This window comes from Rattus rattus, chromosome 6, assembly GCF_011064425.1.
Source record: "Rattus rattus isolate New Zealand chromosome 6, Rrattus_CSIRO_v1, whole genome shotgun sequence".
In the NCBI taxonomy this organism is placed as follows: domain Eukaryota; kingdom Metazoa; phylum Chordata; class Mammalia; order Rodentia; family Muridae; genus Rattus; species Rattus rattus.
The window spans coordinates 146388805-146414081 of NC_046159.1; the positions used below are offsets into that span (position 1 = coordinate 146388805).

A 25277-nucleotide genomic window follows, 5' to 3' on the forward strand; every position below is an offset into this window, starting at 1 on the left:
TTTCACAGAAAAGCACGTGTTGACATGCTAATGAACAGTAGTCAGTAGTCAAAGAGATGCTGAAAGGAGGAGAAAAGTCAGAACAACAAACTCAAAGGGAGGCACAGGCACAGAAAGCAGGTTTGCCCTTTAGAGAAAAATTCTTCCACCTCACTGTACAAGTACAGAATACACAGATAGAAGTGATTATGCAGAACACTCGGGGGAAGTTCAGCTCTTAATAGACTGATTGTTTACTCGGTGATATTTTGATAGCTTTTCTATGGATTTCAAGATAAATGAGAAGAGGTTAAAGGTTTACAGGAAATAGGCAAAGCGAAATAATGTAGAAAGATAAAGAGTACACTAATAGAGAATTGTGTCAGAGCATTGAGGGTCCAGAACATTATCTTTAATAATTGTTTTTGTAGATAATAGCTTGAGTTCATAAAGACTCAAAATCTGACAATTGTCCAAATTGAAAATTCTAAAGATGCTTAAATCTGGTATTCTAATGATTTATTTCAAGCTGAGTTCTGGATGTTTGTTTATGTCCAGTCATACTTTACCTCATTCATTCATTTTAAATTTCAATTATTATCTAAAAGGAGTTTTGTTATTATTTATCTGACTAAGAAAAAGTTTTGGGGTGTGTTTTTAACTGTTTCTGTACCTCTCTCCACTATTGTACATTTGTGATTGTTTGAAAGGAATTTTCTGTTTTTGTACTCTGAATATATTTTTTTTCTGATGACAATTTGTATCATAATTAGACCTGGTGTTAGCACTTTTTCCTCTTACAGTTTTTCTGGCTTAATTTTTGCTTGACATATGGCAATATGGTGAAATGAAAACCTAAGACATTGATTACTAAGCTTATTAAAGTTTTAATCTTCATATGATAAGTTACTTTGACATTTAATAATAATCTGTCTTCAAACTATGCTCAGGTGGGTTTTTGTATATTGGTATTTATTCTGTTTATTTTCTTTCCTCCTCATCCATCTTGCATTTTCTTTTCTGGAGAAAATATGGGACACATGTTCTTAGGCATCAGCATAACCCTGAACTATATCAAAATCTTTTGGAGCTTTCCTTTAAACATTACAAAAATTTAAATTTAGTTGGGCAGTTTGGTAATATTGATTTTTGTTATAATTTCAATGTAGTCTACTTCTTAGATAAGAAGCAGGAAAGTTTAGAATGCCTTGCAACTGAACTTGAGATCAAGTTTCAGTGAGGGCTAACGGAACAACAACACACAGATGCATACAGAACCAACCCCCAATCTCAGAATGCAGGAACGCATGTGCAAGTGTGCTCAGATATCCACAAGACAATTCATTTAACCTGTCTTTTCCTGAGCCCACTCTGTCCATCCATGACATATTTTGAATAGGTTTTATGTATTTTTTAAAACCTTTCTTTCAGTGTCGTAAAGAGATGTTTGAAGGTTTATGCGCGTCAGAGGTTAACTATTATCTATTCATACTTCTGTAAGAAGCAAGACTCGAGGAGATGTAGAAATATTTTGTTTCTACTCATGTCATGTTCTTTCCTACCGAGCCGTAGTTGCTACCAGCCATGCTACAGAGTAAAGAAAAGCTTTACAGATGAGGAAAGAGAAAAAAAAAATCAGATCCCTGTCCTAAACTGCCATTCCTGTCTCACAATAACCCAACGTTCACATTAACATAATTAATATATTGTTTTAATGCAAGGTTTTTCATTTCGTTTTTGATTTGCTTCACAGCTACATTTGAAATTGCTGAGGACCATCCACTCTTTCAACCCATTTATAAAGTGAGCGCAGCAGATGAAGACACTGCCCATGGTGACAGGCTGACCGTAGGTGGCCATTATTGTGGGAGACGCATATATTTTCACAGCAGGCTCGCAGGGCATAGTCTCTGAGGCAATTTATAAGAATAGACAATGTATTTTCAGAACTGAGTATATGTCTATGTGTGTCTCTCTGTGTGTATTTTGATACTTTGCAGAACTAATTCATAAGTTTCTAACCTAAAGAGATTTTTTTTATCTCACAGTTGGTTTATGCTTATAAAGTCTTTTGTAGATTTGACCAAACAACAATAACAACAACAGCAAAATTTCTACAGTTCTATTCAGAAAGTGTACTGCCATTTCAACTCTGCAAGGTTTCCTGGCTCATAAACTCCACATACATGTCTCTTGAATATATACTGAAATCTCATACTTGCAATTCAGAAGTTATCAGACTGAAGTAATGTAGCACCCACTGCTGCTTGGGCTGTCTGCCGACTTGGGGTGTTCTGGATTTACCTTAGGCTAGTGGCACGACATTGGGAAAGTGACATAATCTCTCCTGCCCTTGATTTTTTTCAACTAGAAGATATTTCTTCTTTATCCTCATTAGTATATATGTTGTTATCAGTCAACATACTAAGATTCTCTGTGGAATAGTCGAAACTGTATTATTGTAGACTAGCCTATATGAAATTGTTAAGAAATCTGAGAGCTTTCCCATTAGATAATGTCTTTTCAGTAGATTGAAGAAAAATAACCTATGGTCCAGCTGAAAAGAGTTACTGCCAGTTTCCTATTTGAAGGAACATGAGAAGGACCAGCGGGTGATAGTGTCAAAATACAGTGCTTTGAGAATTGGCTAAATTAGTGGGATATAGAATTCATATTAGTGAATTCACAACAGCAACTGGTCCTTTCTCTAATAAATTATTTTCTACTTCAGCTTTCTTGTCAGAAGGTTTTGAGTAAAGATTTATCTAATTTATCCTCTCCAATCACCGGAGAACTTTCAGTACAAATGTAAAACCTACATTTCCAGCTGTATTAATATCTGAAAATTTAAATGTTTCATTCTTGAATATTTTAGAATTTAAACTGACAATAAATTTATTCTGTATCTATATCCTTTCATATATGAAATTATTTGTAGAGTCAGAAATAGACTTTTATAAAAATGTGATACAAAACTCCATTAAACAGTAACACAGAGAGTATGAAATATGAAATATGGTAACCAAGTAAGTTCATTTTCTTTTATCCAAATGACAATATGCCAATGATTTTATGCCAGCTAGGCCATAATGGTGGTAATTATAAAAAAACTAAAGAAATTTCTACATGTTTGTCCCATTACTGTACATTAATAACCTTTATATGCATTTTGATTCATTTTGGAATGAGGAATACACATTTTCTTTTTCAGTACAACATCGAGACAGAGTTATCTGGGCCAAAGAGGGGAGCAAACTCCTTTGGAGTAGATCCTGTAAATGGTGTTGTTAGCTTAAGAGGTGAAGATGTCTTGGACTTTGATGCTGGATATCACGTAATTTAATTTTATTTATTTCTTTAAGAATGGAAGTAAATAGAAGATAACTTTGAACTCTTCATGAGAAATAAAAGACATTGTGGCATTACAAATTTGTAAGATTCATTTGCAAGAATTTGTGTAGTTAACCAAATGGCTAGAACTAATCTATTAGTTACCAAAGCATAGGGATTATACCATAATTATAAAAAGTTTCTAATGAAATTTAGGATAAAATGAGCACAGATATACTAGCTGAATGACCTATTGGGATAGTTGAGTGTGAAATGCAGATGAATATGTTATCACTGTTATTAATATTATGAAATCATTATTATTGTAGCCATACCTCCATATATAGTAATTCAGGATGCAGTTGAGAAAATACTGAGTAAGCAGAAAATGTAAGACTTTACAGTAGTGGTCTCAACTTTCCTAGTGTCATAATATAACTCCTTAATATAGTTCCTCATGTTGTGGTGACCCCAACAATAAAATTATTTCATTGTTACTTTGTATCTACTTTATTGTTACTGTTAGGAGTCATCATGTAAATAGCTGATATGCACCATATTTGATATGCAACCCCCAAAGGGATTGTGATACAAAACTTGAGAACCACTTCTCTAGAACAAAACTAAAGAAGTTGCTGATGATATTGAGGAAGTTGAAGATGACTTCAACTCTCTAATCTAAAGAAAAATAAAAGGCTGACAAAAGCAAATGAATTTTATTTTACCTTCAGTTTGGAAACATTGAATGTGACGGAATGGAAGAAAAGGCAACAGTGGGCTTTAAGTGTATCTATTGTAGGGCATTAAGTAAGATAGAAAATGGGTGGAAGCTAAATATACTACCTCCGTGAGTGTGTAAGCAGTTCAAAGCTTCCTTTCTGGGGCTCCCCCGATTCTCTTCTGTCTCTACTCACACATCCTCCCTGTCACCTTCAGTCTTCCCAAACTTTTTCTTTATCCTCACTATACACTAATTTTATAAGATTGCACATAGTGCCACCTCTACATTCTTTGTCCTTCATTCAGCATGAAGGCTTGTACATTGTAGGCATTTATTAATGTTTGTTACAAAGTTTGTTAAAGACCTTTTACTATGTTAGTAGTGCTTCCCTTGTGTTCCCAAAGGGACATTTAATACGAATATACAATATGTGAGGGGTCCGGCAGAGGGACAGGCTGACAAGGAACATATTCATTTCTGATGATAAGATCAGCCATTCAGAAACTTCACTATTTTTTAATATTTATTTTTATTGGATTTTTATGTATTTACATTTCAAATGTTATCCTTTTACCACTTACTCCATTGTGTAAATATACCACAATTTCTGTATCCATTCCTCTATTGAAGGATGTCAGGTTTCTTTCCAGCTTCTGGCTACTATAAATAAGGCTGCTATGAACATAGTGGAGCATGTGTCCTTGTTATGTGTTGGAGCATCTTTTGGGTATATGTCCAGGAGTGGTACAGCTGGATCCTCAGGTAGTGCAATGTCCAATTTTCTGAGGAAATGCCAGACTGATTTCCAGAGTGGTTGTACCAGCTGGCAATCCCACCAGCAATGGAGGAGTGTTCCTCTTTTTCCACATCCTTGCCAGCATCTGCTGTCACCTGAGTTTTTGATCTTAGCCATTCTGGCTGTTATGTAATATTACACTATTTCTTAATAGTTCAGAGACCTGTGTCTTGGGATCCTCCCCAAGCAGTTTGCTTTATTAAGAGCTTCAGTGCATTGAATCTTGGGTTAAAGATTAATTACATTATGCATGTATTACCACTCATCAAATAGTATACTATCATTTTTCCAAACCTCTCTTCTAGACTTTCCAGCTGTCAGTGAGAGTGACAGATACAGAAGGTTTGTTCTGTCAATGGACAATAATTATCAATATTAGAGACATAAATGATGAGACACCTCAATTTGAGTAAGTACATTTATTTCAAAGAATAAGTGTAGGAGAATGGTTAAAAGAAAGCTTTTGTGTATATTTAAATGACAGTAGAGTCTATGATAATGGAGAAAATGATAGTATGATCTGCCAAAAAACATCTTAGTATATATCCCCAACTGATGTGTGTGTGTGTGTGTGTGTGTGTGTGTGTGTGTGTGTGTGTATGGATACAGTACACAAAGTATACTGTACTCAAAATACTCAAAGCAAATTATAAGTGATCCACCTATAATTGTAGTGGAATGGTTAGTTGTGTTTCTGTTTCTATTCTCAAAAAGTTTCAAAGATATTATATTAGCCTTAAACACTTTAAAAAGTAGTAAAAAGTATTTTATTTTCATATTTGTGAATTGATAATTTACATAATTCAAAATGTAGTAACTAAAATATTCTGCTGCAATAGAAGAATAGTCAAATACATTTTAGATTGGTAAAGACCAAACAGCAGTTGAATTGAGATTGCTTTCCTTGTGTAAGCAAGTTGTATCTCCATAGATAACTACAGGGAGTATTCTTTTTGAGTTCCTGCATTCATCTGGGTAAAGTATCTGAGAAACTAGAACAAATGTAGAGGTTCCATAATCCATTATTTCTGAAAATAAGTAATCTGTAGGTCTACCAATGTTTGCTGTAAATGTACCATCATGATTTAAGAATAATATTTTGCTGCTCTTGTTCTTTAATAAATATAACATTATTTCCCATTTAACAGAATTTTATACTAAGCATATATGAGCCATGGCCAAATTACTAGATAGTTGTAAATGTATTTTTTATTTACAAAGAAGCATAGAACATTAAGAAATAGGGCAACAGAAAATGCAGTGATCTGGTGTTCCTGTACTTAATTATTACGGGGTATTATATGTATTATATTAGGTGAGGCAAAGGAACCAAGTGTGATGTGATCAGGCATGTTTCTTGTAGGCAGAGCATCTCATACTCACCTCTCTTTTCATTGGACCTACATGGCACATAGGTTGTCAGTCAGTATAGCACCTGAGAAACTTTCTATGTAAAGAGAATTATATTTCAGATATATACTAGACATGATCAGGAACTTTGTGTAAAGTGCAGACAGGTAATAAGTATCACTTCATTTTAATTTTTCTTTTTCTATCTCCCTCTTATACCATGATAAAATTCCATTCCTGTTCCTGGTAAAGTTGCCTAGAAGCATGTAAGTTTGTGCCACAACAACTTTTCTTAACATTTTACTAGGTTTGTAGCTCTTACACTCCTGTCAGCACGGAATGCTCTCATAAATCCAGAAGTTCCTTTAGTTTATATATCATCAATTACACTGTAAAATCGTTGTTTCCAATTTTTTTGTTCGCAATTTTATTCTTAGGCCATTTCCTATGGATTCGATTAATGTGACTGAGAAGAAACCCATTGGCGATTTTGTCGCAAGGGTGAAAGCCACAGACCGTGATGAAGATAGCAGCATCACGTATTCCTTTAAGACCCAGCAGGAAATGTTTGGTTTAGACCCTAGTAAGTTTTAGATAAATACTTCTAGATTGCTTCGGCTAAACAGAACCAATTTCTACACTCCCTTGAGAGTTTGGGCTGGTAGAATTACTCTTTCAAAATTAAACACAGCATAGGAAACATAGCAGAAACATGTGACATTTATACTTATGGCTTTCTTACTTGTTAAAACAGTCTCATGACATAGAAAGTGATATAAAACTTGCCTCCATCATGGAACATTATCCTTTAGCAATAATTCACATGCATACATGTCTGGGACACAAAGCTATCTTTTTTTAATAATATTTGTAAAAATTGCGATGTTTGTCAGGTAATTTAATCTTAAATGTTTGACTGTGGAGGAATTCTGACTATGTGGACAGAATAGTTACCCTGAAATACTGTTCTTGTGGTTTTTGTTATACCTGGCATTATCAAATATGAGAACTAAACAGGAAAACAGAAGCATAAAAACATGTTGTGCAAGCAGACTGTGTCGTTTTTAAATAGGCTATGGTCTCCATTTAATTCTAGAACTTGAAGTCATGAAAGGAAGGTAGACACAAAATGGAAAAAAAATTAGGGTAGATTAGAATACAAAAGGAAAGATGGAATCCCATTAACATGACTTGGCCAATGAGACTCCTTTTGCTCACTCGGATGGCGTTGGTATGCTATGTGATCTAGGTCCTTATTTCTCAGGGCTTAGTATGCACATTATCCTAGCAGTCAGAAAAGCTGAAAGTCCAACAAATGTGTTCAGTCTGAGGGTCACTGTAGCTCTGATATAGAAACACAAAATTATACACCTAATCAAAACATTCCCAGATCTCTCTGTGTGTCTTTATTTCTCTCTTTATGTACGTGTGTGTGTGTTTGTGTGTCTGTTTCAATTTTTCAAAATATATGTAAAAATTAAACAATGGCAAAATAAACTATATGGCTCCTGCTACCTTTCCATCCTCTTAGTTCAACAGATACTTCCTTGTGGGTCACCAAAATCAGAAACAAATTGAATAGACTTGTCAAATTGGCTCATTACAAAGCTATCCTACTGATCAGCCAATATTTTAAAAAAGAATCCATAGTTTTCATTTGTTTATAAATTTTCAATTTTTAAGTATGAGTGGAAAAAAGAAAGTAAGAGAATGTTAGGGGAGTTCCAAAATTTTGTAAAACTGCTGAGGACATTTGCGATATATCAAAGTAAATCATTTCAAAGCAGAAAGAACACATTTTTAGAGGGAAAGTAGATTGTAGTTCCAGAGATAAACAGTCACTTCATTTAACAAAATTTTCGTATTTAGTTTGACATTTAAGTTCTTCTTCCTTCCACCTTTGATTGAAACAAAGTGACAGAATCTTATTATCAGAAGCGCTGAATAATTGGGCTGTTTTTACACTCACTACTGTGATATATTTACAATCACTACCAAATGTGATCTCTCATATTTGGTATTTTAGAGTAAGAGTTCTACTTTCCATATTTGGTAAGCAAATACATAATAATTTTAAAAGACAGAGAAAATATAATAAATTAAGCATTAATATGGAATTATTTTAAAATAAACATATAGTAAAGAAAAAGCTTTAAATACTTACAATGGATATGTACTTGATATACATGTATATATATATATAGTACTTTCTTATAAGTAAATATTATATCTTTATATAGATTTAGACATCATCAGAATAAACTAACAGAAATAAACATTTGAGTTTAATTATTTTTATGTCCTTCCTTAGTCACAGGTATAATCACTCTTCTTCAACCTTTGAATCTTGACAATCCAAGTAACTCCAGAATCTACCATTTGGAAGTTGAAGCCCGAGATGATGGCAACAACACCAGCTCGTATACGTTCACAGTTTTTGTGGACAACGCTGACGATCCTATTTCCTGTGATCCAAGTTTTTCAACAGGCACGGGTATATAACAAATCAATTTCATTTCAAAGACTCAAGAAACACTGCCCTAGAGGAAGTAGCATGGAAACATAGATGAATTTCCTTGGTGATTTCATTTAGGGTGAAAGGTGCTAAGGATAGAACCCATGACCTTACATGAGTACAGGCATATTCCACCACTGGGCTGGTTCTAGTTCTAGTTCTCAAGCAAAGGCTCACTTTGTAACTCAGGCTGGGCTTGAATTTGTGGTCTTTGTCATTCTCCCAGTATTTGCCACTAAGCTTGAAAATGTTTATTAACAACAATCAATGAAAAAAGAGGCCATACATTTGAATATGAGAGGATTCAAAGAGCTAAAAAAGGAATATGTTTACAAATAAAAAAGCTAGATAAAAGGAGAGATGGGCTGCAAAATAAGAAAAAAAGCAACTGTATAGTTCAAATTGCAATTGTCTTTATTAGTTTATGCAATAGACAGTAAAGAGTAATAGAGTATTTTAAATGTATCTGTAACATACGGTTTAATATGTTCCTCTCAAGTTGTCAAATATATAAAATTTAAACAGTAAGATAGAATTTTCATGACAGAGGAAAAAGTTTAGTCAGTAAAGTGAACTTTGCAAGTATGACGGCCTGTGTTAAATCCCCTGGAACCCATGTAAAACAAAACAAACAAGCAAACAAATTACAGCTGCTGTCCAGTGCTTTTAATACTCATGCCTGAGAGTCAGAGATTGCTGGGTCTCTGGAGGACCTTGGCCATTCAGTCTAGCCAATTGGCAAGCTCAAACGTAGACAAAAAACTACTAGCAAGTAAAGAATACTGACAGCAGGAGAAATAGTCTTTCCCAAAGAAATAACACAGGAATTGGTCATCAACAAAAATGTATACATACAAGTAACATTACACTGACTGGGAAGATAGTATTTATATATGCAGGAATACACACACCCACACCCACTCACACACACACATACACACACACACACACAGACACACATACACACACACACACACACACACACACACACACACACACACACACACACACACCAGCAATGAAAATTTTAAAAGCCATAAATTTCAAAGAGACCAGGGGAATAGGAATAGAAGGTTGTATTTGGAAGGAGAAAAACGAAGAAGAAAAATTATTATTATGTTATAATCTCAATTTAAAAAATAGTAAAAAACGATGGTAAATCTTATGTGCCTCCTGGTGTAGACTAGTTTTTTGTCTTAGTGTTCATGAAGATAATATCTTTTTGGATGATTATGAAACGATCTGATGTTCTTGGTAATTTGGTTTTTAGTGTCTCCACATTATAGTAAACTTTTAAAAGATGCACATGAATCTCAAGGTCATGCTGACCTGATTTCTACCATGAACTTGGCTTACCTCCTAAGACGTGCTGGAGATCAGGGAGCCTTTTCCCCATCATATTGGTGGTTTCCTTGCAACTAAAGAGAGCATGAATGCCTCATTGTAAATTAAACAAAGCATACAACTCTGTGAGCAACCCCCCAAAAGACATTACTACAATTTGTATGTTGATGATTTGACAGGTATCTAATCAACTCAATTTCTGCTTTCAGTTGCCCTGAGGCCACAGCTACCCAGAGTGAATCATTAAACCTGATGGTCTGTTCACATACATCCGGTGTAGAGGAAAAATTTCAAAATAAAATAATCTTAATTCATAGAAAAATTTGGTCATTTAATATCCTCAGAAATATAAAAAAAATGAGGATTCCTGGAATAACCAAAGTAGATAACAAGCAATAACCACAGGATTGGAGGTTTTGCTCGGTGGCTAAGAACACTTCATGCTCTTGAAGAGAGTCTGGGTTTGGTTCCTAGAACCCACATAATGTCTCACAGTTATTTATTACATCAGTTCCTGAGGATCCAGCCTTCTTTTTACATCCTTGTGTCCAGTCCTACACATGGTATACATATCTATATTCAGCTATTTACATAAAAGCATGAAATAAAAGTAAAAATGAATATTTTTTTAAAAAAATACACCCGTCTTAGTATTAAACTCATCTGCACAGTAAGCAAGAATCATCGAGTAGCAGATTCTCCAAAATATTTGAATCTATCTTGGTCCAAGCAACATAGATGAATACATTTAATTCTGGATGGATCAATTGGATGTTAACAATTTTATACTGCATTCTTTCTTCCTATGTACCTCTCTTTTTGTCCTTTTTAAATGTGTGTGTGTGTGTGTGTGTGTGTGTGTGGTGATTATGTGTAAGAATGAATGCACGAAGGCATCCCATGTTTCTAAAGAAGAATTGGGTTTTCATCAGATGAAGAAACTCTCAGTGGCTTGCGTACCCATCTGTGTGTCTGTCTTATTTTATGTGGGGATGAGACAGAATCACACTTGATTACATCAGAACCAAGATAAAGTGCACAGTTTACAAAGAGTAGCGTTTGTTGAGTTGTGTGAGGTATGGACATGTACTTTCTTCTCACAACCACCCTAATGTTGAAGATAAAGTTTATCACCGTTGTACAAATAAGAATGGGATGACGTATGGATTAAAACACATTTTTCTTTACTTGACTGTTTGCATCTATTTTTATGCATTTCTGTGGGAAGAAAGTAAAAATCAAGATTCTTGCATATGTGAATCTAATTGGAAGTAACCCATAACCTCTGGTGGTTTCAGACACTGAGCAGTTATATCTCATTTCTCATATCAACCAGATATTTGAATTTTAAAACATATGAATTGGCTTGATAGTTTTAAATATCACAACTTAAAAAGCACTTATCTGGGACTGGGTGTCCTTGGGTTAGAGTCCCACGTATTTAGGAAGCTGAAGCGGAATTGTTTTAGTTCCTTCACAGGAGATGAGACTGGAAAGCTTAGCTAAGAGTCATCTGTTTATTTTATGTAAATAACCATGGGGAAGGTTGCTCAGTGCTTATGTGCTGGTTATGCAAGCGGGAAGACCTGGGGTATTTCCCCAGAGCATTCACAAAAGTTGAGTGTTACAATGCCCACCTATAAATCTATTACTGGGAAGATGAACAAAATATTAGGGACTCACTGGCCAGGGAGTACAAATCAAAGTGAGAGCTCAAGTTAAGTAAGGAAACTTGTCTCAAACAATGAGGTAGAGCAATGAGTGAATAGGAAACCAACATCAGTCTTTTACCCTCACATGTGCCTGCGTGGGCATTTGTACCAGTAAACACGCATACACCCCCATCCCTAAGACGCAAATAAAGTTAAAGTGAAATATCAATATTGATGTTCATGTGAATAAACATTTGCAGTGTTTTCTACAGCATGTACACTTTAGGAAATTACTCAATAGAGATTTTTACAGCCCAGTGACTTACAGAGGCCATGTGAAGTAAGAGGAGACACAGGCATATGTCATTTAATTACAGTTGATGACTTGTGTGATTGTGTAGGTGTTTCAGTGTCTGTTGCCGAAAATATCCCCTCATCCGCTTTCATATATGCAATACTTTCAAGAGATCCAGATCTGGGACAAGAGGTTGAAGTAAGTTTGACATTTCCATTCATGTTTTTCCCCGTGTTTAAAAAGAAAAATGCACTACTTTATTTTCAATAAGCAAAAATTATTTTCTCAGGTTTCTGTTAAGCGTGTCTTTGTACCTCAGAGTGCTAACTAAATTTTTTGAATATAGCAGAAAAATAAAAACAGTAAGAAAGAAAATGGAAGTCTATTCTGGTTATTTTCTTTCATCTATTTATTTATTTGTATCCAAAATTTACATAAGGCATATTTTAGACCTCATTATTTTGTCTTCAGCAATAATTTGTAAAAAGTCAAGATAATACGTAGTGGATGATAAAGTACAGTAAAGTGGGGGAAGAAGAAAATTTATCATTGTGTTTTCTCAAAATGTTTATGGTGTAATATATCTCATAATTTAATTATATTTATAAAAAACAAATTTAGTTTTTAATAGTATAATACATCATGTTAATAGATTAGGATGTTCTCTCATAATTTTAATAGTTTAGTCCATTTCTTGTTACAACAGGCAAGATTCTCTTTTTTGCTTATCCTTGTAACTATTGACTTATAAACAAACAACAATATGGCTAATGCTAAAGTTTGAGAGTGTAGTATTCAGGATACTTTAGTCTTTGTAGAATTTTTACTTTGATTTAGTTATGAAGCATTGGTTAGCAAACTAAGATCTATTTGCTTTTTCCTTATCGACTCCTTAGACTGAGAAAAACCACAAGGTAAAATATAGTATCTTCTAACTAGACACAAAAGTCCATTTACGAGAGTCTATTGCTATGGTAAGGGCAGAACACTAGAATGTAAGAATGTGCCTTAGAGGTTATGGGGATCTATATTTATGTGTGTATATATACATTATATATGTGAGTAAACATCTATATTTTCTTTGAGTGGCTTAATTATACCATTTAAATGCTAAGTCATTAAAAGCAGAAAAAAAAAACCAAGACTTTGAAAGCAATAATTTTTAGCAAGTCCAAAACCATCATATTATCAGAAGAAATAAAAGATTTTTTTCCATAAAAATGTTTTCTGGGTTCTAATCTAAAATAAGACAACTTTGGCTTTTCAGAAACAGCCAAGTAAAGTAAGCCAATATTTCCATCAGCACGGCTGTCATATCTCTTTCTAAGCATTAGTCAAACCTTCCATGTTTTATTGTTCCTTTGATCAAGAATCAGGATGCCATTTTTTTGTCCCGTTCCAATTCAGTCTCTTAATAAATTTGTTGGTATACTCAGGAGTATTTCTCTCAAGTTTGGGCACCATTTTCCTGCTATTAGTTTGGGTATTAACAGTAGAGAATGCTTTGTAACTGCTCATAATAAAACAACCTACTGTGCAGAGCACTACCTTTAACTTATTTTTCATCTCTAAAGTCAGTACTGGGATGAGATTAAAAGCTTTGTTCCAGATCTTTTGTTATGTGTACCTCTTTAGATGCCCTTCTTTAGTGTACAAGAGGGAATGGTTTTTTTTTTTTTTTTAAAGCTGTCATGGTAACACTCGAAAGTAAGTTAATTGTGAAACCAATGAAAGACACTTAAAATGCCCTAGTACTTGTGTTCAAAGCTGAACTATGGGGAAAGTACAGCTGAGAATGTGAAGGAATGTTTGCATTGTTTTTGAAGTCTGGATATAAAAGCGAATTCAGATTTTATTTATAGGCACTGTCTTCACAAAGTGAAACTGAGTGTAGCTTTTCCAAATAATCGCATCAAAAATGTCAGTTCAAAATTCATGCTTTTGCAACAATATATCAGCCATATTTGTGGGTTTTGTTCCAGTTTTTAATATTAAATTCTTCAACCGATGCTACTGCTTACTTTGCTTTGGATTCGCATAGTGGTGTTATTTCTAAAACCGTGGAACCACTCTTGGATTATGAGACAGATCCCAAGGTGAGAACAACCAGCACTCTAATTTTAGCATTTAATGAAAATACTCGAAATTTACTTAAATTGAAACAAAGCATAAAGACCCATCCAATTCATCTGGGTCAATAAAAGTCCATTTAGAAGCACACTGAGAAGCGTATTTGATGCATTTGTTACAGGCATCGTGGAATGAGGGGGGTGATCTAGGCAGACCATGGAGGGCATTGTTTAGGGTGGACACACAGAGAGAAAGAAGACCAATGGGGAGAAAGCAGAGGTGACAGAAGACTGGGAAAGCTGCAGATGCTAGGAAAGTGAAAATGGCAGATGCAGCTAGAGCGCCTTAAAGATGGGACAGGAACAGCACAGAACAAGGCAAACAGGAGCAAACAGCACCCATGAGCATAGAGTTGAGAGTCTGCCAGGGGGCTCTGGGTCATATTTCTATAGGATTCCTGGGTCTTCCTCTTTCAGGACTCTCTCTCTCCTCTGCTCCCTCATTGGTCCTCCACAGAGATGTCCTGTTTGTTGAACATGAAAGTTCCTCTACTATGCCTTCATATTGATATAGCTGCATTACTTTTTATATTAAACTGAGAATAATTGATAGTTCTGGTCTACAAAGCAAGTTCCAGGACAGTCGTCTCTACAAAGAACAACCGTGTCTCCAACAAAGCCAAACACAACTGATAAGCAAAACAACCTCACCCATCTAAGGACTTACCTACCAACTCTTAGCGTACTTTCTATTCCGGGTGTTGATTTCACTCTTACTCTTGTTTCTACGGCAACACACGGCAAATTGTTCATCTTTTCCGGAAGAAACCTCCTACCCACTTTACATATTTTCTATTTTATTTCTAAATAATCTTTATATACCCATGTATATTGCATATTATGTATTATGTATAATAACAATGTACTTAAAGGACAGTGTGTTGCACATGACTAATTATAGTGTTATGTGAAATTTAACTTATTTTAAAACATAATTTTGATGCTTTTTAGAATTTCATGCAGTATACTTTCTTCATTCATTCTTACTCCAGCTCCTCCAGGATTTATGTACCCAAATTTATGTTTTTTTCTTGTTGTTTTAAAATAGAGTCCATATATTTCCCATCTATGTTGCCTGTTTACTCTTGTGTAGACATCATGCCTTGGAATGTGGTCCACTATATCCTTGAAGAAAACTGACTTCCCTTACCTATCGATTGCTAAGCTTCTCAGCTATAGGTGTCACTCCATGTTGACCTGCACCACTATGCTGAGAATCTCTCCTTTTTCATCTGTCTTATACTTGTTCTAGTCTAGTATATGTAATCATCACAATTGATGTGAATTCATGTATGTCCTTCGTAGGGATGTGTGTCTCAGCCTGTTCTGTCTGAAAATACTTAGTTGTAGTCAACCTATACCTCTGATTCTTGGAATATTTCTGCCTCCATTTCTCTCTTGATTGCTGAGCTTTCAGAGGAAGAATATGATATAGATGTCCCATTTAGGTCTGAACACCACACACTATCTCTGTATGTTGACCAGTTGTGGGTCTCTGTGTCTACTGCAAGAAGAAGCTTCTTAGAGGAGCATTGAGAGATATACTCATCTATTGATGTAGCAAGAAATCATTGGGACAGATTTCAATTCTGTGTTCACTTAGGAGAATAATAATATTGAGTTCTTCTAGGGTTGATTACCTAGCTAGCTATCCATTCTTTGCACTGATAATAGTATCGTGAATAAGTTTCATTTTGTGGAGGTGTCCTTAAATCCAACAAGTATGTGTGTGCTTACTCCCGTAATATTTGTGCCACTATAACATATGTTGGCCTTTCTTGCCCCAACCATTATTATCAGAGCTCCCAGAGTTCACAGCTACATGAGACTGGTGATAAATTTTCCCTTCCACACAAAACACCTTTTAATGCTCTGAAAAATACCCATTAAAAATAAAGTTCCTGTCATTTTCTTGATTTTTTTTAAGTTTTAAAATTCAATTATGTGATGTCTTTAGCAATAGGGTCTTAGTATCAAATTCTCCCAGGTGACCAATTTGAACAGTATTATCCGGAAATATTTGAAAGTCTATGGAATCCCACTTGACCCAAAACAGAGGTAACCCATTCCTGGTGCTGGGATTTTTATTTGTTAGCATGTGCTTTCTAGTTAAGATACGTAAACTCTTTTTATATCTATGTATACATTTATTTTATAAGGCTTCGTTTCCTGCTGTTCTTTTGATACAAGGGTCTGTCTAAGTAGTCCTAGATGTTCTGGAACTGAGTATGTGGACCATGCTGGCCTGGAACTCACAGAAAATCTACCTGCTTCTGCCTGTCTAGTACTAAAATGAAAGGCTTGTGCCAACACACCCAGTAGAAGGTCCTAGCTCTTCCAGATGACTGTTTCAGAAGGCCCTGAGTTTTATTAACACTTCATTTAGCTGCTCCTCTTCTCTGTCCCTCCATTCTTCAATCCACTTAACCTTTCGATGAAGGGGAGAGAAAAGATAATGTTATAAAGGAGAAAAGGGAAGTAGTCAAACAAGAATTTAATGGGATGAGCTTCGATACCTTCTCACCTTCATGAAATATTTCTGGAGTATAAGGTTCAATAAGGGAGGCTCTCATTTTGGAATTTTGTGCAATTTAATAAGTTTTTTTGCACAAATATTTAATCTTAATGAATATAGAACTAACCTTAATAAATAAAATCTAAAATTAGATTTTACCAGACATGTTATTACCTTGTTTTACTATATTTCACAATTGTTTGTATATGCTAGAGTTCAAATTTTAAAGAAGGCTTACATATTTTAAATAGGTAAAAATGATACCTGAGTTACCAATATATTTAAGGACAGTATGCTTCAGATTTTTACCTAAACAATGAGACTTAATTCACCACTTTATTTTGATACCACAATACTTTCATTTTGTTACTTCAATATGTTTATTTGGATATGTTACATATAACATAATAAGGCAATATCTAAAAATACAACCTAAAATCTGTAATAATTGGAGAGTAGTATTTATTGTACTAATACATATATAAACATAGGGGATAATAATTTTAACAAATGTTAAGGTAATTAGGAATGCTAAAAGTTTGCTTCCATTCCATTTTTCCATTTCATTTTAAGATATTATTTTTCATGTAAAACGAAACTGTAGGGACTAAGCATTCAAAGTGAAAAAAGTAAAACCTTCTGTCTTTTGTTCTTAGCTTTTCCAGTATGTAATCGCTGTGAGAAATAGGGACAGCCTGTCTCTGGAGTCATGTGTTGGCACCATCACTATAAACATCCAAAATGTTAATGATGAGAGTCCTGTTCTGATGTAAGCAATGCTTAATCTAAATATTTAAATGGTTTGATTTAACCTCTGGAACTTTTTTATAGCCGGATAAATATCAGTGTTTTATTTACTATTATTTTCATTGCAAAAATTTATTATAATATTCAAAATGTTATAGAAAACAAGCTTCTATGAGCTTGGGAGCTCTCTGCTCTTCTCATATTCACTAAACAAAGTCAATTCCATTGATACTTGCACTTGAAACCACAGAAAATAATCATTTTCTTTCGTGAAATAGAATTGTTTGCTAGTTTTCTGCTACTTGTTGTTACTGAGAAAAGTACTATGAAAACGAACAGTGATTTATTCATATTGTGAAATCAATGTAGCCACTCAAGAGAAAGAGAATTGGATCAAAATACTTTGTGAGAAGGATATGTGTCCAAATGTACATTAAATGTAAAGTTATTGCTGAAGTGTTTGCAGCATTTTCATATCTTTTATATTAATAATTTCTCAATCATTTGAATGAGAATTTCTAAAGAAAGAGAATGAATAAAATATTGCTTAAATGTATTTTAAATATCAACGATGGCATATATATCAATTAAAATTATTTGAATTCAGAGTATATAAAATCTCACAAAAGATGTATCACATAAAATTTCAAATATTTACTATGTGACATAGATGGAAAAAGACATTTCTTTACCCTGAGTGATAAAAATTTCTTCTTTGTCCTATAGATACAGACCGGAGGCTCCTATAAATATTAATGAAAATCTGCCTATTGGAACAAAGCTGGCCAAGTTCACGGCAACAGATAGAGATATAGCGGATACAGTACATTATGAATTCATAGGTACACAGAAAGAGTTTGCTATAAATGAAGGTATAATAACTTTTATTGTTAGTCATTTCAGAAAGCATTCTATAAAGTATTTTTATTCATTAAACTAAGCTCTAAAGTCATTATATCAGAATGAAATGATAGTTAAAATATGTAGTAGAGCACTTAACATATTTTTATGAAGGAAATGGTAATCCTTCATTCCTTGTTAGAAGTGTGGAAGTGTTCTCAGTGTTGGTCTGCTCTGGCAGAGTCTTTGACAATTCAGATGTGTAGTTTGCAGTGGGAACTTATTTTATGAGCTTTCTCTGAGAAACCAATTTTCCCATGGAAACTAGAATATTAGTTGCCATAAACCAAATATCCATTTTATGTCATACATTCTTGTAAGGACATTATGTACATAAAAGGCAGTTTGCATATTTTACTGGACCAATCCCCGTCTGAAATATAGTACTAAGGAAGAACTTTTATTCCCCTTTTGTACCACCATGGAGGGGATCAGCAGCAGGGGCTTGAAATGCTATGTAAACGCTCTATCCCTGAGTACTCAAATCCCCAACCTAAACTCCCATGATGAATTTCCATGACATAGATAAACTTGGATTCAAGACATTTGAATATAACACTTGTGACTTAATTACATCTTGCATTCTTAGAGGTTAAGAGACTAGCTGTGCCCACAAAAATTTTAAGCATAAAATTAGACTATGGAGGAAAGGAACATTTCTTCCCCTTTTAGGATGGAACGTACCCTTTCATATATGAATAGAATAAGAGCAAACATCCACTGGCCATCATCTCAATCCTATCCAAAAAAGGAATCTGGTAGTTATATGCACGTCATGGCTACGTCCCCTCCCTACAGTTTTGGAAAATTATAAGCAACCAAATCTTTAACAAAGTTTATATCCAGAAAAATAATGACTTTGCCAAGAAGGTCAGCAGGCATGAAGGAGAGGTAAGTGATAGAGGAGTAATCTTCCTGGGGATTTAGCAGTGTGAAGACAACATACATCAGTTATTTATATACTCGGAGTTGGTAAAACAATGTATATACTTAGAGTTTGTTTACTCTGTAAGTGCAGATGCAATAAAAGTATTTAGGAAGTATTTCCTACCTGAAACATACCTTATAATTTGGTTGTTTTTGGACATATACCGTCCTGAACCTACCCTTCTCCATAACCCCAATTTTCTCCCTGCCTGCCCTGTGATCACTATTCCTTATTCAGGCTAAGCTTCATTTTGTGTTTCCCAGTGCAGTTGCTGACTCTCCCATGAAAGAACCTGAGTAACAGGCTTCTGTCTTCTATTACATACTCAACCTCTACTTCTCACATGTGCACAGTTGTGACTTGTTGGTGGTTTCATAGGATCAGCAACCGACCTTTAATCAATAGGACTACTCTTTTCGTGCCATGATTTTAATGCATATATTACTTGCTTTGAGAATGGTGAATGTATCCTAATCTGCCTGCCTCTCAGACTCTGGAGAAGTCACTGTTGCCTATCCATTAGACTATGAAGATGACACAACCCCAAAATCTTGGGTATTATATGTTAGAGTTTACGACAATGATCGAACACATTCAACAACTGGGACACTCACAGTGATTCTTCAGGATGTAAATGATAACCCTCCACAATGCTCTCAGGAAATTTATGTGTAAGTTATGTCTATAATTGTTGGGTCTTCAGATATTTGTATTGAGAAAACATCATAGAAATAAGTGCATGGGCTTCACTTATCCTATAACAGAGTCAGTATCCTTTCACTCTTCTCTTATTTATTTTCCCACAGGATATAGCCTGTTCTTTTAACTGCCTGGGACACGTTGATTTGTTTCATTTCTTGTCACAAAAATTAAAAATCAATACTGAACTGCTCCAAAATCTGGCCTGTCTAGAAAGTCAACAGAATGCCATATAATGAATGTTCCATCTGTACACAGAACACCAAAAGACGTTAGAAATCAAGTATCTAGTAAAGAAGAATAATGCCATCTATTTACAGTGGAGTGTATGTAATCTTGTAAGCTGAGAAATTAGCATTCCTTATTACTAGAGCTTTTCACTTTGACAGCACAAACAATGCTTCAATAGACTTAGATTAGTCTTACAGGGTTTAGTAGTCTTACAACGGGTTTAGTTATTCCCTTGAATAACTCATCTCTTCTTTAAATGAACACCTTGTGTACAAATAATGCAGAAACGCCTCAGTTACTAAAGAATAATAGGAAACAGTACAAGACTCCACAAAAACTAATATCTCTGCTCTGTGGAGTTATCAAAAACCGACATTTATAATCTGACAGATGTAAATTATTGATTGTGGCTAGAGGTCTGGGAGAGTGGCAGAAGAGCCAAGAGGTTCTCAAGTGCAAATTGCTAGAGGGTCACCACAGGTAACTATAATGCTCTGTGTGTTCCACACCTTAAATAATGGAATTTAAATATCATCCCGCTACAGAAATAAGAAATGTTTAACATGGCAGATGTGTTCAACCTGGTGAAAGTACAACTTTCTAAAATATTCTTCACCTTAACAAAATAGACAAGTTATCTTTCATTTCATGATTTTTCATGCTAAACTGATTATTTTAACTTTTATCTTTCTTTAATTTGGGAGATTATCATATATTTCTCTCTTTTGTTTCCTCCTCCTAATCCTGTCACACACCCCTCCTTGTTTGTTCTCAAACCCATGGCCGCAATTTACATTATTATATGAATACATGTCTATGTCTACATCTACATATAAGTCTAATCTCTATCTGTCTGTCTGTCTAGCTATCTACCTAATCTATCAATCTACCTATCATCTATGTAATGTAACCTGTATCTATGGTTTTTTCAGGCTCACGATTTGGTAATAGGGAACTAAATGATGTGCTTTTGCCTAGGGAAGAATATTTTGCTCATTTTCATTGTTGCATAGTTGCTTGTAAGTTCTTTATGTAGGGCTGAGTCCTCATAGTCTTTTCCTCAACAACGTTGGCATGTCTATTACTGTTATCCTAATTCAGCTCAGGTTGGAGTTTCATGCTAAAGTATAATCCAAAGTCAAGTTGAAAACATCCTCTCAAAAGTAATGAGAAACACCGCTGTAGTTGTAATAGCCAAACACCATACTGCTGAATTCAACAATGTATCTTCCACCCAATGAGTACTTCTTTGCTAGATAAAGTACAGCTAAATATCTGTTGACTCTACTCTGATCAATGACTCAGGGATTCTAGTATATTCAGGTGTCCACATTCTAACCACCTTATCAGGCACTGTAATTTAACCTGTCAATACCCTTTCCATTTGCCACTAGTGCACCTCCCTTAAGCAATTTGCAGAGGCTGTAGGGAAACTGGGATATGTAGAGAAAATGTGAATTTTGTTTTTGTAAATGAAATGTATGTAAGGGGAATAGTTTACACAACTGTCCACTTTAGTGGGTCTAGAATTACCTTAGAAACAGTTACGTGGTATGTCCGAAAAGGAGTTTGTACCTTAGGTTAATCAATGTGGATATATCTGCATTCTCCAGCCCTAAAAAATAATAAAAAAAATTGGGATTCTGGACTGAGAAAGAAAAGGAAAATGTGCTGGGCACCAGCATTCATGACTCTCTCTGACTTACTACAGATAAACTATTACCAGATGCGATACAATCCAGCCCCCATGGCTTCCAGATCAATTGAACCTAAGCTGAAGCCAAAATAAACCCTTCTCCCTTTAGTCACTTCTTCTCAAGTATTCTGTCTTAGTAAATAGGAAAGTTTTTAATACAGAATCCAGTCAGCTCTCTTTTAAGCACATCTATAGAGTAATTTGTAGTTTCTTTATTCTTAAGGTGGGGAGAATAATATAGTGCCAATTTAAAGATAGGAACGTGGCTATTTTATAAGCGGACATTGAACTTTATGATCTACAAACGTAAAGTTATCAACCTGAGGAGGAATGAACTGTCATTTGTTTAGCAATATTTATGGCTTCAGTTTGCTGTGCAGGAATCTAGTACAACAGTAATGCCATTTCCCTTGGCTTCATCATGAATCTGTAGCATGTGTTATACAATTTTTTCATGGATACTATGAAATACTTATTGTCAAGAGGGTTATTTAAATTATGTCCACTTTTCAAATAACCTATTAAATTAAATGTAAATAATCTCCTTAAGCCAAGTTCAACACGTAACATTTTTTCCTCATTACAGAATTGATCTTCCTGAGACCATCCCAGTTGGCACCCCTTTAGTCTCCCTAACATGTACAGATCAGGATGGAACTACTCCGAACAACAATATAACTTATCAGTTGATTAAAGACACTTTTTCAAACAAAACCTTTACTCTTACAAACAGTGAACTAAAAGTAAGTATTGTGAAGTCACTCTGACTGTGGCCCTGTGATTAACCTGAGATATAAAGAGTACATTTATTTTTATTATTATAAAATTGTTAATGAACTACAGTAGTTAAAATAGCTGATGGCAGAATTTGTTCTTGGATTTTCAACTGAACCTTAAATTGTTGAAAGCCTAGCTTCCTTCAGGATGAATACTGGAATGCAGTTTTGAACTCCAGAACTAAACTATGAAGGTTATGAATTTCTTAGAACAATAGTGTTAGGATAAAATATTGTGTATTCAATAGGAATGTGCTGAAATACCTTTGAGAAATAAGTTAAATTACTTTTGAGCAAAATAGAACAAATATGCATGCTTTACTACTTTATCCTGTGATATTCAGCAGCTCAAATATTTTTGACCAGTTTAGTATGTGTGTGTGTGCGTGTGTGTGTGCGTGCGTGCGTGCGTGCGTGCGTGCGTGTGTGTGTGTGTGTGTGTGTGTGTGTGTGAAGATAGATAGGTAGCTAGACCAAAAGAAAAATCAAGCAGATAAATATAGATATAGATTGTATTTCCAATATATTTTGAACTCTGTTAGGCTAAATGTAGTTATATTCATCATTTATAAAATAGATTAAGAAAAGTGAAATTAAGTACTGTGTTCAACATGGTAATTAAATGCAGCTCATTTAAACAACTGCTCATGAACTACCCAGTATGTGCTCCATGAATGGGGTGGAAGTAACATGTACGTGTATCTTTCCTCCCCACCCAGCATGGATAGGTTTAATGAGAGAAGAGTAGAAGGGGGGAGAAGTAAAGGAGGCTGGTCATGGGCATGGGGAGGGGAATAGGGAGAGACGCGACAAAGGGGAAAAGGGCAAGAGAGCAGAGAAGACGTACCCTGTTTTAATATTGATTCCACAGATTGAACTTCTATCAAAGAAACATTTCATACAAACCCCTCCTATTTTTGTTCCCTTATGCTCTGTGCATGAAATGCAAAGAATCATATTCATAATCTTAAAAACAGATGTACAGTTTTGAAATTTGTACTGTTTATCCAGCTAGAAAAGCCCCTAATTTCTATGTCTCCATTACCTAGGTTCTTTTGCACAACTTAATAGTTTTTTACATACATTTCTCATATGAATCTGTCCCTGACATTTTTTCCTCATTTGCATCTGTGTCACATCTGTATGCTTGGGTTCTCTCAATATTTTGTGTCTGTCCTTCTGTAGCACTAATTAAACATCTCATGTGTCCCTATTTAGAAAATGAAAAAAAAACCTTTCAATATCAAATGAATATGTGGAACATGTATAATTCTGATTATATTCCTATTAATTTTTGACTCAATTTGTGATAAATAACTATGTAAAACAATAGATGTTTATAGCATGTGGCAACATATTAAATCCCAAAGTCTGAATATAAAATGTTCATAACTGGAAATGTTGATGGAACCAGAATCTAAGCGCATTTGTAGCCCAAAAATGATGGAAAAATACAACACAACTGTTCTTGTAGTAGGACATATAAAAAATGGTAGAAGTGTTTACAATTCTTTCAATCATTTATATTCAACAATTCTAACAGGATATATGAAATATATGAGTAAGTAACAAAATTATTGTTTTGAACCTATTTTTACTAATTCCCTCTAAACAGTCCCTTAAAGTTTATAGGATCAAAATCATTTAAAACATACAACAAGCTAAACACATTTAATAGATTACACAATTCTCTTTTCATGACATTTACTATGTGATTGTAATAAGAACATGGTATTTTCTACACAGGGTAATTAGGCTTGAAAGTTATTAAAATGCCTCAGTTCTTATCTTTCTTCAAAGCAGGAAAGACAAACCATTTAAAGAAAATGGCACAATTTTACCACTTGATAAGGGCTGGAGAGTTGGCTCATTGGTTAAGAGCACTTTCTGCTCTTCCAGAGGTCTTTAGTTCAATTCCCAGAAACAACATAGCTGCTCACAACCATCTGTAATGGGATCCAATGCCCTTTTCTGCTGTGTCTGAAGACAGTAATACTGTTTCACACATTAAATAAATAAATAAATAAATAAGCAAACAAACAAAAATACTTAAAGAATAAAATATTTATTATAAAAACAAAAAAGAGAACCTACATAGCTTTTCAACAATCCTCCACCATTTAACTAAAGTAAGATCATAATTTATGTATAAAAGTTTTAAATGAAACACTGAAATTCATTAGCTCTTTGATAAAGAAAAATTAGTATATATGTTACAGATAGATGAGAAATAGTTTTATAAGTTACTCAAAACTCATATTGATAGCTAGCACTAAAAACTTACGTTAAAATAATAAATAATGTTTTAGTAGTAGCCAGAGGGTTCAAGGACACCAGGAGAACATGGCCCACAGAATCAACTGAGGAGGACTCATAGGGGCTCACAGAGACTGAAGAGCAATCATGGAGCCTATGTAGGTCTGACTAGGCCCTTTTCATACATACTGTGGTTTGTACTGTGGCTTGGAGTTTTGTTGGACTGCTAATAGTGGTAGTGGGGGTGTCTTTGACTTTTTTGCTTGCTCTTGGGACCCTTTTTCTACTACTGAATTGTCTCTTTGAGTCCTGATCTGAAGACTGTGCCTAGTCTTCTTCCACCTTCTTCTGCAGTGTTCAGTTGATATCATTGTTCTACTCTGAAGGGAAATGGATGAGGAGTTCATCTGGTGAAGAA

The 25277-nt window shown here is 34.6% G+C and overlaps 1 protein-coding gene across 1 annotated transcript in view; it reads left to right on the forward strand.

Moving 5' to 3' along the window:
• The window catches only part of LOC116903002 (cadherin-related family member 3-like), a 96236-nt gene that overhangs the window by 11908 nt on the left and 59051 nt on the right, over positions 1-25277 (forward strand). The window contains exons 4-13 of the mRNA XM_032905313.1: positions 1733-1827; positions 3191-3313; positions 5132-5235; positions 6614-6759; positions 8488-8670; positions 12089-12180; positions 17283-17395; positions 18100-18245; positions 19692-19872; positions 22414-22570. Coding sequence (XP_032761204.1) covers positions 1733-1827; positions 3191-3313; positions 5132-5235; positions 6614-6759; positions 8488-8670; positions 12089-12180; positions 17283-17395; positions 18100-18245; positions 19692-19872; positions 22414-22570 — 1340 coding nt within the window. The remainder of the gene's footprint in view (positions 1-1732; positions 1828-3190; positions 3314-5131; positions 5236-6613; positions 6760-8487; positions 8671-12088; positions 12181-17282; positions 17396-18099; positions 18246-19691; positions 19873-22413; positions 22571-25277) is intronic.